We start from the raw sequence: 17495 nt of genomic DNA, 5'->3' as shown, positions 1-17495 counted from the left end.
AAGGGCTTCTTCCTTTTCTGGGCTTTCATTCTTCTCCTTCCTGCTGCCATGTGATGAAGGACATGTTTGCTTTCCCTTCTGCCATGATTGTAAGTTTCCTGAGGCCTCCCCAGCTCTGTGGAACTGTGAGTCAATTAAATCTCTTTCCTTTATAAATTACCCTGTCTTGGGTATATCCTTATAGCAGTGTGAGAATGGACTAATACAACCCATTACCTGCTGAGCAGTGTACACTGTACCAAATATGTAGTCTTTATTCCTCACCCCCCTCCTAATCTTCCCCCTCAGTCCCCAGAGTCCATTATATCATTCTTATGCCTTTGCATCCTCATAGCTTAGCTCCTGTTTATAAGTGAGAACATACAATATTTGGTTTTCCATTCCTGAGTTACTTCACTTAGAATAATGGTCTCGAACTCCAACCAAGTTGCTGCAAATGCCATTATTTCATTTCGTCTTATAGCTAAGTAGTATTCCATAGTGTGTATATACCACATTTTTTTTATCCACTCATTGGTTGATGGGCATTTAGGTTGGTTCCATATTTTTGCAGTTGCAAATTGTGCTACTGTAAACATGCATGTGCGTGTGTCTTTTTCATATAATGACTTATTTTCCTGTGGGTAGATACCCAGTAGTGGGATTGTTAGATTGAACGGTAGTTCTACTTTTAGTTCTTTGAAGAATCTCCATACTGTTTTCCATAGTGGTTGTACTAGTTTACATTCCCACCAGCAGTGTAAAAGTGTTCTCTTTTCACCACATCCAAGCTGACATTTATTTTTGATTTTTTAAATTATGGCCATTTTTGCAATAGTAGGGTGATATTTCATTGTAGTTTTAAATTGCATTTTCCTGATAATTAGTGATATTGAGTATTTTTTCATGTTTGTTGGCTGTTAGTATATCTTCTTTTGAGGATTGTCTATTCACGTCCTTTGTGCACTTTTTGGTGAAATTATTTGTTTTTTTCTTGCTGATTTGTTGGAGTTCATCGTAGATTCTAGGTACTAGTCCTTTGCCAGATGCATAGTTTATGAATATTTTCTCCCTCTCTGTGGGTTGTCTGTTTACCCTGCTGATTATTTCTTTTGCTGTGCAGAAGTTCTTTAGTTTAATTAGGTCCCATCTATTTATTTTTGTTTTTGTTGCATTTGCTTTTGGGTTCTTGGTCATGAATTCTTTGCCTAAGCCAATGTCTAGAAGAGTTTTTCTGATGTTATCTTCTAGAATTTTTATGGTTTCAGGTCTTTAAGTCTTTGATCCATCTTGAGTTGACTTTTGTATAAGGTGAGAGATGAGGATCCAGTTTCATTCTTCTACATATGGCTTGCCAATTATCCCAGCACCATTTGTTGAAAAGGGTGTCCTTTCCCCACATTATGTTTTTGTATGCTTTGTTGCAGATCAGTTGGCTGTAAGTATCTGAGTTTATTTCTGGATTCTCTAGTCTGTTCCATTGGTCTATGTGCCTATTTTTATACCCGTACCATGCTGTTTTGGTAACTATAGCCTTATAGTATAGTTTGAAGTCAGGTAATATGATGTTTCCAGATTTATTCTTTTTGCTTAGTATTTCTTTGGCTATGTGGGCTCTTTTTTGGTTCCATATGAATTTTAGGATTTTTTTTTCCAGTTCTGTGAAGAATGATGATGGTATTTTTGATGGGAATTGCATGGCATCTGTAGATTGAGTTTGGTGGTATGGTCATTTTCACAATATTGATTCTACCCATCCATGAACATGGGATGTGTTTCAATTTGTTTGTGTCATATGCAATGTTTTTTCAATAGTGTTTTGTAGTTTTTCTTGTAGAGATCTTTCATCTCCTTGGTTAAGTATATTCCTAAGTATTTTCTTTTCTTTTTCTTTTCTTTTTTTTTTTTTGTAGCTGTTGTAAAAGGGATTGATTTCTTGATTTGATTCTCAGCTTGGTTTTCTTGGTGTATAGCAGTGCTACTGATTTGTGTACATTGATTTTGTAACCTGAGAATTTACTGAATTCATTTATCAGATCTAGGAGTTTTTTGGTTGTTTGTCATGCAGAGAGAGGTATGTGCAAATGCTTGACCAGATTGCCCGGCAGATGATTGATTTCTACAAAGACTTGGTAACTCAGCGAGTGATGGACCAGCGCATTTTAGAAGAATTGTATAATTTCAAGCATGTCATTGAAGAACTGACCAGGTAAAAACTGTGATTATCTTAAACACAAAACAAAAGTCAATGTCATGTCTCTAAAGGGAGGAAAAAATATTTAGGGAAAGTGGAATGGTTAAAGGTCAAGGTTCTTCTGTTTCCTTTTCATGTTTAGCAAGAGAACAAAAAGAACTAGATGTCATTGTAGATATAGATATAGATAAATGGGTTATGCAAGTTCACATAAAAATGGAGATTCTGTATATATTTGACATGGAAAAGACTTACTCTTTCTTCTAAAATATAGATGTTGCTGGGCATGGTGGCTCACACCTGTAATCCCAGTACTTTGGGAGGCTGAGGTGGGAGGATCACTTGAGGTCAGGAGTTTGATACCAGCCTGGCCAACATGGTGAAACCCCATCTCTACTGAAAATACAAATAATTAGCCAGGCCTGGTGGCACATGCCTATAATCCCAACTACTGGGGAGGTTGAGGCAGGAGAATCACTTGAACCTGGGAGGTGGAGGTTGCAGTGAGCCGAGATCACACCACTGCACTCTAGCCTGGGTGACAGAGCGAGACCCTGTCTCAGAAAATAAAAATAAAATAAAATAAAATACAGATGTTTACCTAAATCAGGTTTATAGAACAGTGCCATAATTATGGATGTTAACATTATGGATGTTAACATCTCAAAGAGAATAAGTATCATATAGCCATCAAAGTTAGTGATTATCTAACTTTTAACCTTGAAGCAAGATGGTTAGTGGTGAGAATAAAGAAGATAGGATAGTCATGTCAGAAAGTGGGGTAGACCAGCATGGAGGCCTTGCATGTCAGCATCTGCCTCCCTCCATTCTAAAGGATCTCCCCTACATCTTCTTTCTGTCTGATTCCTGCCAGCCTGATTTCATTTCCAAACCTGGCAAGATGCCATCTATAATGTACACTCAATTTCTTGATTTGGTTTATAAGGTGGAAAAACTGGGAAGGGAGGTACACATGATAACTGAGAACATTCCTGAGTATAAATCTGATTTTCTCGGTAGAAACTTTTTGGAAATCTCCAAATATGAATTAAAAATTTATTTGCTTTATTTCAGGGAACTGTGTCTAGTTCGGGCACATGATGTGAAATTAACAAAGGAAACAGAAAAAGCCCACAAGGATTTGGCACAAGCTCTTTTAGATGCGGAAAAGAATGCCAAGTGAGTTGCTTAAAGTTTGTTTAGCTTACATAGGGGAAAGGGAAGAAGCTTATATAGCTTCTGAAATAATATATATGATACTAACTTCTTGAATTCTAAAAGCACATATAGATAGCTTACTTTATCTGAATTTAGTTGATTTCTCATTCTGGGTGCAAAGAAGGTAAAACATGATTTTTTCTCTTGGAGATAGACAGTTGCTTTCTGCATTAATCATTTTTGTTGAGTGAGGATTGCAGGCTATTACTTTCTGGTTTTCTATAAGAAAGTGTAAAGAAACAGTGAGCATAGATAGCATAGATTCTGGAACCATACTGTTTGCTGTGTCACCTTGGGGAAGTCACTTAACTTTTCTGGCCCTAAGTTTGCCCATATGTAAAACTGGGATAATAATGTTACGTACCTCATAGTGTTATTACGAGTATTAAAGGAAGTAATATAAGTAAAGCACTTAGAATGGTGCTTAGCATATAGTCAGTGCTATGACAATATGAAATATTCTTATTCTGGTTGCTGTTAATGAAATTTTATGGCATGAAATATTTCAAACATTCAGAAAAAGAAAGTATTATAGTGAGTACTCATTTACCTTTCATGAATTACCAAATGTCAGCCATTATGTCATACTTGTTTCACACCCCATTTTTAGGAAACAAAATTTTACAGAAATATTTGGAGATTTAGGCCAGGCATGCTGGTTCATGCCTGTAATCCCAGCACTTTGGGAGGCTGAGGCAGGTGGATCACCTGAGGTTGAGAGTTTGAGACTAGCCTGGCCAACATGGTGAAACTCCATCTCTACTAAAAATACAAAAATCAGCTGGATGTGGAGGTGCTTGCCTGTAATCCTAGCTACTTGGAAGGCTGAGGCATGAGAATCGCTTGAACCCAGGAGGCAGAGGTTGCAGTGAGCTGAGTTCGTGCCACTGCACTCCAGCCTGGGTGACAGAGTGAGATTCTGTCTCAAAAAAAGAAAAAAAAAAAAAGAAAAATATTTGGAGATTTAAAAAAATACATCTATATCTATGTCTTTATCTCTATATATCTCCATTCTGCTTCTTCCCTCCCCAGAGTTAATCACTAATCAATAGTTGGTATGTAACTTTCCTATCCATGTTTTTGTATTTTACTATAATACATAGTTACATATAAAAAAATTTGCGGCTGGGCGCAGCGGCTCACGCCTGTAATCTCAGCACTTTGGGAGGCCGAGGTAGGTGGATCATGAAGTCAGGAGATCGAGACCATCTTGGCCAACATGGTGAAACCCTGTCTCTACTAAAACTACAAAAAATTAGCTGACGTGGTGGCACGTACCTGTAGTCCCAGCTACTTGGGAGGCTGAGGCAGGAGAATTGCTTGAACCCAGGAGGCGGAGGTTGCAGTGAGCTGAGATTGCGCCACTGCACTCCAGCCCAGGTGACAGAGCAAGACTCCATCTCAAAAAAAAAAAAAATTTGCTTTTACCAAATAAATACTATTCTTTTGAGATCTTCTCATTATGATGCATATAGAACAAATAAATTTTTTCTGCACTATAATATTAACCATATGACTAAATTATAATTTATGTATTAATGTATAATTTATGTATCAGTCACTCAGAATGGATTTTTCCATTTGCTTGGTAGATTTTTCTCCATCCCTTTATTTTGAGCATATGGGTGTCACTGCATGTGAGATGAGTCTCTTGAAGATAGCATACCAATGGGTCTTGTTTCTTTATCCAGCCTGCAACTCTGTGCCTTTTAATCAGGACATTTAGCCCATTTACATTTAAGGTAAACCAGTAAAGATATATATAGATTTGATCCTGTCATCATGTTAGCTGGTTATAAGGCAGACTTGTTTGTGTGGTTGCTTCATAGTGTCACTGGTCTGTGTACTTATGTGTTTTTTAATAGCGGCTGGTAATGGTCTTTCCTTTCCATATTTAGTGCTTCCTTCAGGAGCTCTTTTAAGGCAGATCTGGTGGTAATGAATTTTCTCAGCACTTGCTTGTCTGTAAAGGATCTTATTTCTCCTTCACTTATGAAGCTTAGTTTGGACATATATAAAATTCTGGTTTGGAATTTCTTTTTTTAAAGAATGTTGAATATTGGATTCCAATCTCTTCTGGCTTGTAGGGTTTCTGCTGAGAGGTCCACTGTTAGTCTGATGGGCTTCCTTTTGTAGGTGACCTGCCTTTTCTTTCTAGATGCCTTTAACCTTTTTTCTTTTATTTTGACTTTTGAGAATCTGATGATTATGTGCCTTGAGGATGATCTTCTTGTGAAGTATTGTACTGGAGTTTTCTGCATTTTCTGAGCTTGAATGTTGGTCTCTCTAGCTAGGTTGGGGAAATCCTCATGGATGATACCCTAAAATATGTTTTCCAAGTTGCTTACACTCACCCTATCTCTTTCAGGGACATCAATGAGTCATAGATTTGGTACCTTTACATAATCCCACATTTCTCCAAGGTTTTGTTCATTCGTTTTTATTCTTTTTTCTCTATTCTTGTCTGACTCTCTTATTTCAGAAAACCAGTCTTCAAGTTCTGAGATTCTTTTTTCAACTTGGTTTATTCTTCTATTAATACTTGTAATTGCATTATGAAGTTATTGTAGAACATTTTTTCAGCTCTATCAGGCCAGTTACAGTCTTTTCTGTACTGGCTATTTTTTCTGTCAGCTCCTTTATCATTTTATTGTGATTCATAGCTTCCTTGAATTGGGTTTCAGCATACTCCTGCATCTTAATGATCTTCATTCCTATCCATAGCATAAATTCTGTTTGTGTCATTTCTGCCATCTCAGCCCAGTTCAGAACCCTTGCTGGAGAGGTGGTGTGATCATTTGGAGGAAAGAAGGCACTCTGGCTTTTTGAGTTGTCAGAGTTCTTGTGTTGTTTTTTTCTCATATTTGTGAGCTGATGTTTGTTTCATCTTTGAAGTTGCTGATGTTTGGGTGTTTTTTTTCCCTTTTATCCTATATGATGACATTGAGAGTTTGATTGTGGTATAAAGTGGATTCAACCAACTGGCTTTATTTCTGGAAGATTCTAGGGGGCCAACGCTCAGCTTCCAACTCCTGGACCATGTACTCCAACTCTGGGGGACTTGTATTGGGACCAGCTTTGTTCTCTGCTCCTTGAGGTTAGGAATTCACTGCACTGGAGGAGCTGAGATGCTCCTGGACCACTGGTCACTACCCTCTGATGGGTGGTGTCAGCCAAAGCCTTTCATAGTGCTGTGGCAGTGGGATCTGCCCTTGTTTTCATGTGTCAGCAGCAGCAGTAGTGGCAGTGTTGTGGGGGTGCATTCTCGTTGGCTACAACAGGTGCTGAGGTACCTGCTTCCATGTGGGTGTCACCACAGAGTGGAGGCAGCACAGCTGGAAGAGGGTTGGGGGGCCCCTGCTGGCAACTGTGTGCACAGTTGTGCTGGTGGTGGTCTTAGCATGGGGGTAAGGCTCTGGCAGGTGCAGGTCTATGTGCATTCTCTGTGAGCTGCAGGCAGGGGTGGTCACTCAGGGCAGGGGAGAGTCCACTGTTCTCTGAGCTTAGTTTTACTCTTGGAGGAGTGTTGCCACTATGGGCAGGGTGCTGGTGGGGGTGGGACTGGCTGGGTGTCTGCCCACCAAGGCTGTCACTGTAATGGATCAAAGCCTTGTGACGGGTTGGGGGGAGGGTGTGGAAGGGCAGAATGTACTACTGCCATATCAGTGGCAGGGCAGGGTGCATGCACACATGCATGCTGGTGAGGCAAGGAAAGCAAAACATGCCTGCACACACATGGGCCAGCAAAGTGATGTGGGGTGTTGCCGTGGGCCTGGGGGAAGCTGCAGTATTGGGAGGGAGCAGGCAGGCTGGTGCTATGGGTCTTGTTTCTGTGTACATGTACTCACATGTATATGTATAGTTAAAACCAAAATTGTATTGTATGCACTATTCTACAATCAACATTTTTTCAGTTAAGAATGTCTACCTATTTCAGGCCATAGTCACCAAAACAGCGTGGTACTGGTATAAAAATAGGCACGTAGACCAATGGAACAGAATAGAGAATCCCGAAATAAACCCAAATACTTACAGCCAATTGATCTTCAACAAAGCAAACAAAAATATAAAGTGGGGAAAGGATACCCTTTTCAACAAATGGTGCTGGGATAATTGGCTAGCCGCATGTAGGAGAATGAAACTGGATCCTTATCTCTCACCTTGTACAAAATCAACTCAAGATGGATTAAGGACTTAAACCTAAGATCTGTAGTATAAAAATTATAGAAGACAACATTGGAAAACCTCTTCTAGACATTGGCTTAGGCAAGGATTTCATGACCAAGAACCCAAAAGCAAAAGCAATAAAAACAAAGATATATATCTGGGACCTAATTAAACTAAAGAGCATTTGCACAGCAAAAGGAACAGTCAGCAGAGTAAACAGACAGCCCATAGAGTGGGAGAAAATCTTCACAATCTATACATCTGACAAAGGACTAATATCCAGAATCTACAAGAACTCAAACAAATCAGTAAGAAAAAACCAAACAATCACATCAAAAAGTGGGCAAAGGACATGAATAGACAATTCTCAAAAGAAGATATACAAATGGGCAACAAACATATGAAAAAATGCTCAACATCACTAATGATAAGGGAAATGCAAATCAAAACCACAATGCAGTACCACCTTACTCCTGCAAGGATGGCTATAATCAAAAAATCAAAATCAGGTGTTGCCATGGATGCAGTGATTAGGGAACACTTCTACACTCTGGTGGGAATGTAAACTAATACAGCCACTGTGGAAAACAGTGTGGAGATTCCTTAAAGAACTAAAAGTAGAACTACCATTTGATCCAGCAATCTCACTACTGGGTATCTACCCAGAGGAAAAGAAGTCATATGAAAAAGATACTTGCATGGGCATGTTCATAGCAGCACAATTCACAATTGCAAAATCGTAGAACCAACCCAAATGCCCATCAATCAACGAGTGGATAAAAAAACTGTGGTATATATATATGATGAAATACCACTCAGGCATAAAAAGGAATGAATTAATGGCATTTGCAGTGACCTGGATGAGATTGGAGACCATTATTCTAAGTGAAGTAACTCAGGAGTGGAAAACCAAACATTGTATGTTCTCACTGATAACGTGGGAGTTAATCTATGAGGATGCAAAGGCATAAGAATAATACACTTTGGGGACTTGGGGGAAAGAGTGGGAGGGGGATGAGGGATAAAATACCACAAATATGGTGCAGTGTATACTGCTTGGGTGATGGGTGCACCAAAATCTCACAAATCACCACTAAAGAACTTACTCATGTAACCAGATACCACCTGTGCCCCAATAACTTATGGAAAAATAAAATTTAAAAATTAGGAAAGAAATAAAAAATAAAAATAAAAAAAGAGAAGATAGCTGGGTGTGGTGGCTCACGCCTGTAATCCCAGCACTTTGGGAGGCCAAGGTGGGCAGATCACGAGGTCAGGAGATCGAGACCATCCTGGCTAACACAGTGAAACCCTTTTTCAGTCTCTACTGAAAATACAAAAAAAATTAGCTGGGTGCGGTGGTGGGTGCCTGTAGTCCCAGCTACTTGGGAGGCTGAGGCAGGAGAATGGCGTGAACCCGGGAGGCAGAGCTTGCAGTGAGCTGAGATCACGCCATTGCACTCCAGCCTGGGTGACAGAGCGAGACTCGTCTCAAAACAAAAAAAAAAGACACACAAACAAACAAATGATAAAAAGAATGTCTACGGCCAGGCGCGGTTGCTCACACCTGTAATCCCAGCCCTTTGGGAGGTCAAAGTGGGTGGATCACCTGAGGTCGGGAGTTCGAGACCAGCCTGACCAACATGGAGAAACCCTTTCTCTACTAAAAATACAAAATTAGCCGGGTGTGGTGCCACATGCCTGTAATCCCAGCTACTTGGGAGGCTGAGGCAGGAGAATCGCTTGAACCTGGGAGGCAGAGATTGTGGTGAGCTGAGGTTGTGCCATTGTGCTTCAGCCTGGGCAACAAGAACAAAACTCCATCTCAAAAAAAAAAAAAAAAAAAGAATGTCTGCCTATTTCAGTAAATTTTTACTTCATAGATTAGCTAGATATTAAAATTTTCCCAAGTTTTTCCAAAATATATTTCACAGTTGGGTTAGCCAAACCAGTATCCAATCTAAGAACACACATTACATCTTGTTTTATATCTCTTTTAATACAGCCTATTCCTGTGCTTTCTAAAAAATTGATTGAAGAGCGATTGAATTTTTTAAATGTCAAGAAAAACCAAATGTGCCTAAAATCTAAGTTCAGAAATGTATTTTTACTTTTATTCTATTTTATTCTTTACTAGCATAATACGGTTTGGCTGTGTCCCCACCCAAAGCTCATCTTAAATTTTAGCTCCCATAATTCCCACGTGTTGTGGGAAGGACCTGGGGGGAAGTAATTGAATCGTGGGGGTGGTTTCCCTGTACTGTTCTCGGGGTAGTAAGTCTCACGAGACCTGATTGTTTTATAAGGGGAAACCCCTTTTGCTTGGCTTTCATTCTCTCTTTGCCTGCTGCTATGTAAGAGGGGCCTTTCACCTTCCACCATGATTGTGAGGCCTCCCCAGCCACGTGGAACTGTGAGTACATTAAACCTCTTTTCTTTTATAAATTATTCAGTCTCGGGGCCGGGCAAAGTGGCTCACGCCTGTAATCCCAGCACTTTGGGAGGCTGAAGCAGGCGGATCACGAGGTTAAGAGAGAGAGACCATCCTGGCCAACGTGGTGAAACCCCATGTCTGCTAAAAATACAAAAATTAACTGGGCGTGGTGGCATGCGCCTGCAGTCCCAGCTACTCAAGAGGCTGAGGCAGGAGAATCGCTTGAACCTGGGAGGCGGAGGTTGCGGTGAGCCGACATCATGCACTCCAGCCTGGCAACAGAGCCAGACTCCCTCTCAAAAAAAAAAAAAAAAAAATCACCCTGTCTTGGGTATGTCTTTATCAGCAGCATGAAAATGGACTAATACGTAACATGAGATACTTTATTCAATTTTTGCCTACTCTATATACTACTTTTTTCTGTAGTATAACTTTCTTGTTTTTTGAGGTGACTTCTATACTTAGTCTTCTATCCTTATACTTTCAATCTTACCTTTCCACCCTCTTTATAAGCTGATGATCTTGCTTTCTAAGAAGTAGAAGCAAACAGAAGAGAACTTAAGTTGTCACCCCCACATCTATCCACCCACCTGCATCTGTGCTTATATATTTTGTTTTCCCTTTTGTTAACTATAGTCTGCTCCTTTCTAAGGCCAATCTCTTGTTTGTATACTTTTATATCCCCTGTTACTTACTTGAGAAACTTTCAGCAAACGTTCCTTCTCTTTTTTGCATCATTAATTTTTCCCTCTCTAGCTGATTAATCCTATCAGTATGCAAATATGCTATAATTACTCCCATCTTAAAAACAAAAAACACAAACAAAAATGTCCCAGGTCTCTTAGAACTACACATTCCCTTCCTCCTATGGTCTCCTTACAGGAAATCTCTACAAAGAGTTGTCATACTCATTGTCTTCATTGTTTCTTCTCTTGCCATTATCACTTGTGTCTCATCCCTACCATGCCACTAAATGGCGCTTGACAAAGTCACCTATGATCTTCATATTGCTAAATCCAATGATCAATTCTCATTTCACTTGCCTTGCTAGCAGCATTTGTCACAATGGATCAGTTAATCTTACTTGAAACAGTGTCTTTCAGTATACAGTCAACTGTTGAACGATGCAGGGGTTAGAGACACTGAAACCCACATAGTCAAAAACCTACATATAACTTTTGATGTCCCCAAAACTTAATCACTAATATTCTATGGTTGGCTGGAAACCTTACTGATAAACAGTCAATTAACACATATTTTGCATGTTATATATATATTATATAATGTATTCTTACAACAAAGTAAGCTAGGGAAAAGAAAATACTAAGAAAATCATAAAGAAGAGAAAATACATTTGTAGTACTGTACTGTATTCATTGATATTGTACATTTACATCATCTATTTACAAGACGAATTTGTCTGTTGGAAATGGTGGGTAACCACAACTGCAGACCTGAATCTACAGTACATATCAAGCATTTAATTTTTCTTGTGACATCATGACTCTTCTCTGCTTCTTGGTTGTACTTTCAGCATCACTACTGACACTTCGTATAGGTACCATGGTGTTATTCAAGGTTTATGTTACTGTACTAAACATGATGAAAATTACATGAAAATTGGGAGAGATCACTTTTTACTGCAATACACAATTGACTGGAGAGACAAGCTACTCATGCAGTGATTACATTATATGGTACTTTATTTTTTGAGACAGAGTCTCACTCTGTCGCCCAGGCTGGAGTGCAGTGGTGCAATCTTGGCTCACTGCAGCCTCCACCTCCTGAGTTCAAGTGATTCTCCTACCTCAGCCTCCTGAATAGCTGAGATTACAGGCATGTGCCACCACGCCCGGCTAATTTTTGTATTTTTAGTAGAGACAGGGTATTGCCATGTTGGCCAGGCTGGTCTGGAACTACTCCTGACCTCATGTGATCCTGCTGCCTCAGCATCCCAAAGTGCTGAGATTACAGGCATGAGCCACTGCCCCTGGCCTACATCGTGTTTTAAGTGGATATTTCAGCTCACTGCAATAGCAGCAGAAGGTGGCTACAGAAGTATTACAGTAATACATTATGTACTATACTTAATTTTATTCAACGATGATTAATACTGTACCTGTACATTTGTTTACATTTCTCTTGACTATGAATGTGCCATGTATGGTCTGTAAGTGTTTGTGTAAGTTTTGATAAATTTTAGCTTTTTATAATAGATTAGTGTACATTTTATGGTAGTAAATGATAAAATAGACCAGTATCTACATGTATTTTATCTATTCATGACATTGCTAACTTTTCTTCATTTTTTGATATTTCTAGGCTGTGTTCATCTGTGAGCTTTTTCTTTGTCTTTTTTTTTTTTTTTTTTTTTTTTTTGAGATGGAGTCTCACTCTGTTGCCCAAGCTGGAGTGCAGTGGCGCAATCTTGGCTCACTGCAACCTCTGCCTCCTGGGTTCAAGCAGTTCTCCCGCCTCAGCCTCCTGAGTAGCTGGGAGTACAGGCATCCGCCACCATGCCCAGTTAATTTTTGTATTTTTAGTAGAGATGAGGTTTCACCGTGTTGGCCAGGCTGGTCTCAAACTCCTGACCTCAGGTGATCCCCCTGCCTCGCCCTCCCAAAGTGCTGGGATTACAGGCATGAGCCACCACACCTGGCTGAGCTTTTTCAAGTTGTCACAAGTCTCCAAAAAATGTTCAAATATGTTTATTGAACAAACTCCTTGCATCTCCAGGATAAATCCCACCTAATCATGGCGTATTATCTTTTTGATATGTTGTTGGATTTGCTTTGTTAGTATTTTGTTGGGATTTTTGCATCTATGTTCATCCATGATATTGGTCTATAGTTTTCTTTTTTGTTGTTGTGTCTTTGTCTGGTTTTGGTATCAAAATAATGTTGGCCTTGCAGAATCAGTTAAGAAGAATTCCCTCCTCTTCAATTTTTTGGAATCATTTGAGAAGAATTGGTGTTTATTCTTTCTAAGTTGTGTACAATTCATCAGTAAAGCCATTTGGTCTTGGGCTTTGCTTTGTTGGGAGACTTTTTTTTTTTTAAATTATACTTTAAGTTCTGGGATATATGTGCAGAACGTGCAGGTTTGTTACATAGGTATATATGTGCCATGGTGGTTTGCTGCATCAACCCATCATCTAGGTTTTAAGTCCCGCATGCATTAGGTATTTGTCCTAATGCTCTCTCTCCCGTTGCCCCCCAGCCCCCAACAGGCCCGATGTGTGATGTTCCCCTTCCTGTGTCCATGTGTTTTCATTGTTGAACTCCCACTTATGAATGAGAACATGTGGTGTTTGGTTTTCTGTTCTTGTGTTAGTTTGCTGAGAATGGTAGTTTCCAGCTTCATCTATGTCCCTGCAAAGGACATGAACTCATCCTTTTTTATGGCTGCCTAGTATTCCATGGTGTATATGTGCCACATTTTCTTTATTCAGTCTATCATTCATGGACATTTGGGTTGGTTCCAAATCTTTGCTATTGTAAATAGTGCTGCAGTAAACATGCGTGTGCATGTGTCTTCATAGCAGAATGATTTGTAATCCTTTTTGTATCTACCCAGTAATGGGATTACTAGGTCAAAGGTATTTCTGGTTCCAGATCCTTGAGGAAACGCCACATCGTCTTCCATAATGGTTGAACTAATTTACACTCTTTGGGAGACTTTTAATTACTGATTCAATCTTGTTACTCATTATTGGTCTGTTCAGGTTTTCTGTTTCAATTTTGTAGGTGGTATGTGTTCAGGAGTATATCTAGTTTCTTCTAGGTATTCCAATTTGTTAGTGGATTGTTGTTCATGATTGTATTTCATTGGTATCAGTTATATCTCTTTTTGTTTGTTTCTGATTTTATTTGCTTGAGTCATCTCTCTTTTTTTCTTGGGTAGTCTAGCTAGAAGTTTATTGATTTTATTTATTTTTTCAAAAAATTAACTTTTTATTTTGTTATTTTGTAGTTTTTTAGTTTCTCTCATTTATTTCTGCTCTGACATTCATTATTTCTTTTTTTCTACTAATTTTGGGTTTTGTTTTTTCTATCTTTTCTAGTTCCTGGAGGTACATCATTAGGTTGTTTATTTGAAATCTTTCTGCTGTTTTGATATAGGTGTCTATTAATATGAACTTCCCTCTTAGCACTACTTTTGCATTATCCCATAGGCCTTGTGCTTCATTTGTTTCAAGACATTTAAAAATTTTATTCTTAATGTATTTACTGACCCAGTGATCATTCAGGAGCATGTCGTTTAACTTTCACATATTTGTACAGTTTCCAAAGTTTCTCTTGTTATTAATTTCTAGTTTTACTTCATTGTGGTCCGAGAAGATACTTGGTAATGTTTCCAATTTTCAAATATGTGTTGAGACTTATTTTGTGGCCTAACATATGGTCACTTGTGGAGAGTGTGCCATGTGCTGATGAGAAGAATGTGTATTCTGCAGATGTTGGATAAAATATTCTGTAAATTCCTGTAATGTCCATTTGTTCTAAGTGTTGCTTAAATCCAATGTTTGTTAACTTTCTGTCTAGATGATCTTTTGAATGCTGTGTGTAGGGTTTTGAAGGCCCCAACTATTACTGTCTTAGCTTCCATCTGTCTCTTTAGATCTAATGTTTGCTTTATACATCTGGGTGCTCCAGGGTTGGGTGCACATATATTTAGAGTTGTTATATCGTTTTCCTGAATTGATCCCTTTATCTTCATATAATGAACTTCTTTGTCTCTTTTTATAGATTTTGACTTAAATTCTGATTTATCTGATGTAAGTATAGGTACTCCTGCTTGCTTTGGTTTCTGTCTGCATAGAGTGTCTTTTTCTATCTCTTCACTTTTAGGCTATATATGTTTTTGCAAGTGAAGTGAGTTTTTTGGAGGCAGCATATGTTTAGGTTGCATTTTTATATCCATTCAGCCAATGTATATCTTTTACATGGGGGAATTTAATTCTTTTATATTCAAGGTTATTATTGATAGGTGAGGACTTATTCCTGTCATTTTGTTAATTATATTCTGATTATTTTGTATAGCTTTTTCTCCTTTCTTCTTTTTTTTTCTTTTTTTTAAATTTGATTTATGAAGTATTTATTGATCATTCTTGGGTGTTTCTCGGAGAGGGGGATATGGGAGGGTCATAGGATAATAGTGGAGAGAAGGTCAGGAGATAAACACATGAACAAAGTTCTCTGGTTTTCCTAGGCAGAGGTCCCTGCAGCCTTCTGCAGTGTTTGTGCCCCTGGGTACTTGAGATTAGGGAGTGGTGATGACTCTTAAAGAGCATGCTGCCTTCAAGCATCTGTTTAACAAAGCACATCTTGCACCGCCCTTAATCCATTTAACCCTGAGTTGACACAGCACATGTTTCAGAGAGCACGGGGCTGGGGGAAAGGCCATAGATCAACAGCATCCCAAGGCAGAAGAATTTCTCCTAGTCAGAACAAAATGGAGTCTCCTATGCCCACCTCTTTCTACACAGACACAGCAACAATCTGATCTCTCCTTCCTTTCCCCACACTTCCCCCCCTTCTCTTCAACAAAACCGCCATCGTCCTCATGGCCCGCTCCCTATGGTCGCTGTCTCTTCGGAGCTGTTGGGTACACCTCCCAGACAGGGCAGCCGGGCAGAGGCGCTCCTCACCTCCCAGACAGGGTGGCCGGGCAGAGGCGCTCCTCACCTCCCAGACGGGGCAGCCGGGCAGAGACGCTCCTCACCTCCCAGATGGGGTGGCCCGGCAGAGGCGCTCCTCACTTCCTCCCAGACGGGGTGGCAGCCAGGCAGAGGCGCTCCTCACCTCCCAGATGGGGCAGCGGGCAGAGGCGCTCCTCACTTCCCAGAGGGGGCGGCCGGGCAGAGGCGTTCTTCACTTCCCAGACCGGGCGGCCGGGCAGAGGCGCTCCTCACTTCCCAGACGGGGCGGCCGGGCAGAGACGCTCCTCACTTCCTCCCAGATGGGGTGGCGGCCAGGCAGAGGCGCTCCTCACCTCCCAGACAGGGCGGCCGGGCAGAGGCGCTCCTCACTTCCCAGACTGGGCGGCCGGGCAGAGGCGCTCCTCACCTCCCAGACGGGGCGGCCAGGCAGAGGCGCTCCTCACTTCCCAGATGGTGTGGCGGCTGGGCAGAGGCGCTCCTCACTTTCCAGATGGGGCGGCCAGGCAGAGGCGCTCCTCACTTCCTCCCAGACGGGGTGGCGGCCAGGCAGAGGCACTCCTCACTTCCCAGAAGGGGTAGCCGGGCAGAGGTGCTCCTCACTTCCCAGACGGGGCGGCCGGGCAGAGGTGCTCCTCACTTCCTCCCAGACGGGGTGGCGGCCGGGCAGAGGCGCTCCTCACCTCCCAGACGGGGCGGCTGGGCAGAGGTGCTCCTCATCTCCCAGACGGGGCGGCCGGGCAGAGGCGCTCCTCACTTCCCATACGGGGTGGTGGCCGGGCAGAGGTGCTCCTCATCTCCCAGAGGGGGTAGCCGGGCAGAGGTGCTCCTCACTTCCTCCCAGACGGGGTGGTGGCCGGGCAGAGGCACTCCTCACCTCCCAGACGGGGCGGCCGAGCAGAGGTGCTCCTCACCTCCCAGACGGGGTGGCCAGGCAAAGGCACTCCTCACTTCCCATATGGGGTGGCGGCCGGGCAGAGGCGCTCCTCACTTCCCAGATGGGGCAGCCGGGCAGAGGCGCTCCTCACTTCCTCCCAGACGCGGTGGCGGCCAGGCAGAGGAGCTCCTCACCTCCCAGACGGGGCGGCCGGGCAGAGGTGCTCCTCATCTCCCAGACGGGGCAGCCGGGCAGAGGTGCTCCTCACTTCCTCCCAGACGGGGTGGCAGCCGGGCAGAGGCACTCCTCACTTCCCAGATGGGACGGCCGGGCAGAGGCGCTCCTCACTTCCCAGACGGGGCGGGCGGGCAGAGGGGCTCCTCACTTCCCAGACGGGGCGGCCAGGCAGAGGTACTCCTCACCTCCCAGACGGGGCGGCCAGACAGAGACGCTCCTCACTTCCCAGATGTTGGGCAACTGGGCAGAGGCGCTCCTCACTTCCTCCCAGACGGGGTGGCAGCCGGGCAGAGGCGCTCCTCACATCCCAGACGATGGGCGGCCGGGCAGAGACGCTCCTCACTTCCTATACGGGATGGCAGCGGGGCAAAGGCGCTCCTCACTTCCCAGATGGGGCGGCCGGGCAGAGGGGCTCCTCACATCCCAGACAATGGGCGGCCAGGCAGAGACGCTCCTCACTTCCTAGACGGGGTGGTATCGGGGCAGAGGCTGTAATCTTAGCACTTTAAGAGGCCAAGGCAGGAGGCTGGTAGGTGGAGGTTGTAGCGAGCCGAGATCACGCCACTGCACTCCAGCCTGAGCACCATTGAGCATTGAGTGAGCGAGACTCCGTCTGCAATCCCAGCACCTCGGGAGGCTGAGGCAGGCAGATCACTCGAGGCCAGGAGCTGGAGACCAGCCCGGTCAACACGGCGAAACCCCGTCTCCACCAAAAATACAAAAACCATTC

At 42.3% G+C, this 17495-nt stretch overlaps 1 protein-coding gene across 13 annotated transcripts in view; it reads left to right on the top strand.

Moving 5' to 3' along the window:
* Nucleotides 1-17495, top strand: part of AXDND1 (axonemal dynein light chain domain containing 1) — a 198564-nt gene that overhangs the window by 26591 nt on the left and 154478 nt on the right. For all 13 annotated transcript variants that reach the window (XR_008523274.2, XR_010137562.1, XM_054550597.2 and 10 more), the window contains 2 exons: nucleotides 2048-2188; nucleotides 3248-3352. Coding sequence is in view for 11 of the 13 variants with exons in the window: in XM_054550597.2 (XP_054406572.1) it covers nucleotides 2048-2188; nucleotides 3248-3352 (246 nt within the window). In the remaining 2 variants the exon portion in view is untranslated. The remainder of the gene's footprint in view (nucleotides 1-2047; nucleotides 2189-3247; nucleotides 3353-17495) is intronic.

This window comes from Pongo abelii, chromosome 1 (assembly GCF_028885655.2).
Source record: "Pongo abelii isolate AG06213 chromosome 1, NHGRI_mPonAbe1-v2.0_pri, whole genome shotgun sequence".
Lineage (NCBI taxonomy): Eukaryota > Metazoa > Chordata > Mammalia > Primates > Hominidae > Pongo > Pongo abelii.
This window is presented reverse-complemented; position numbering and strand designations above follow the sequence as displayed.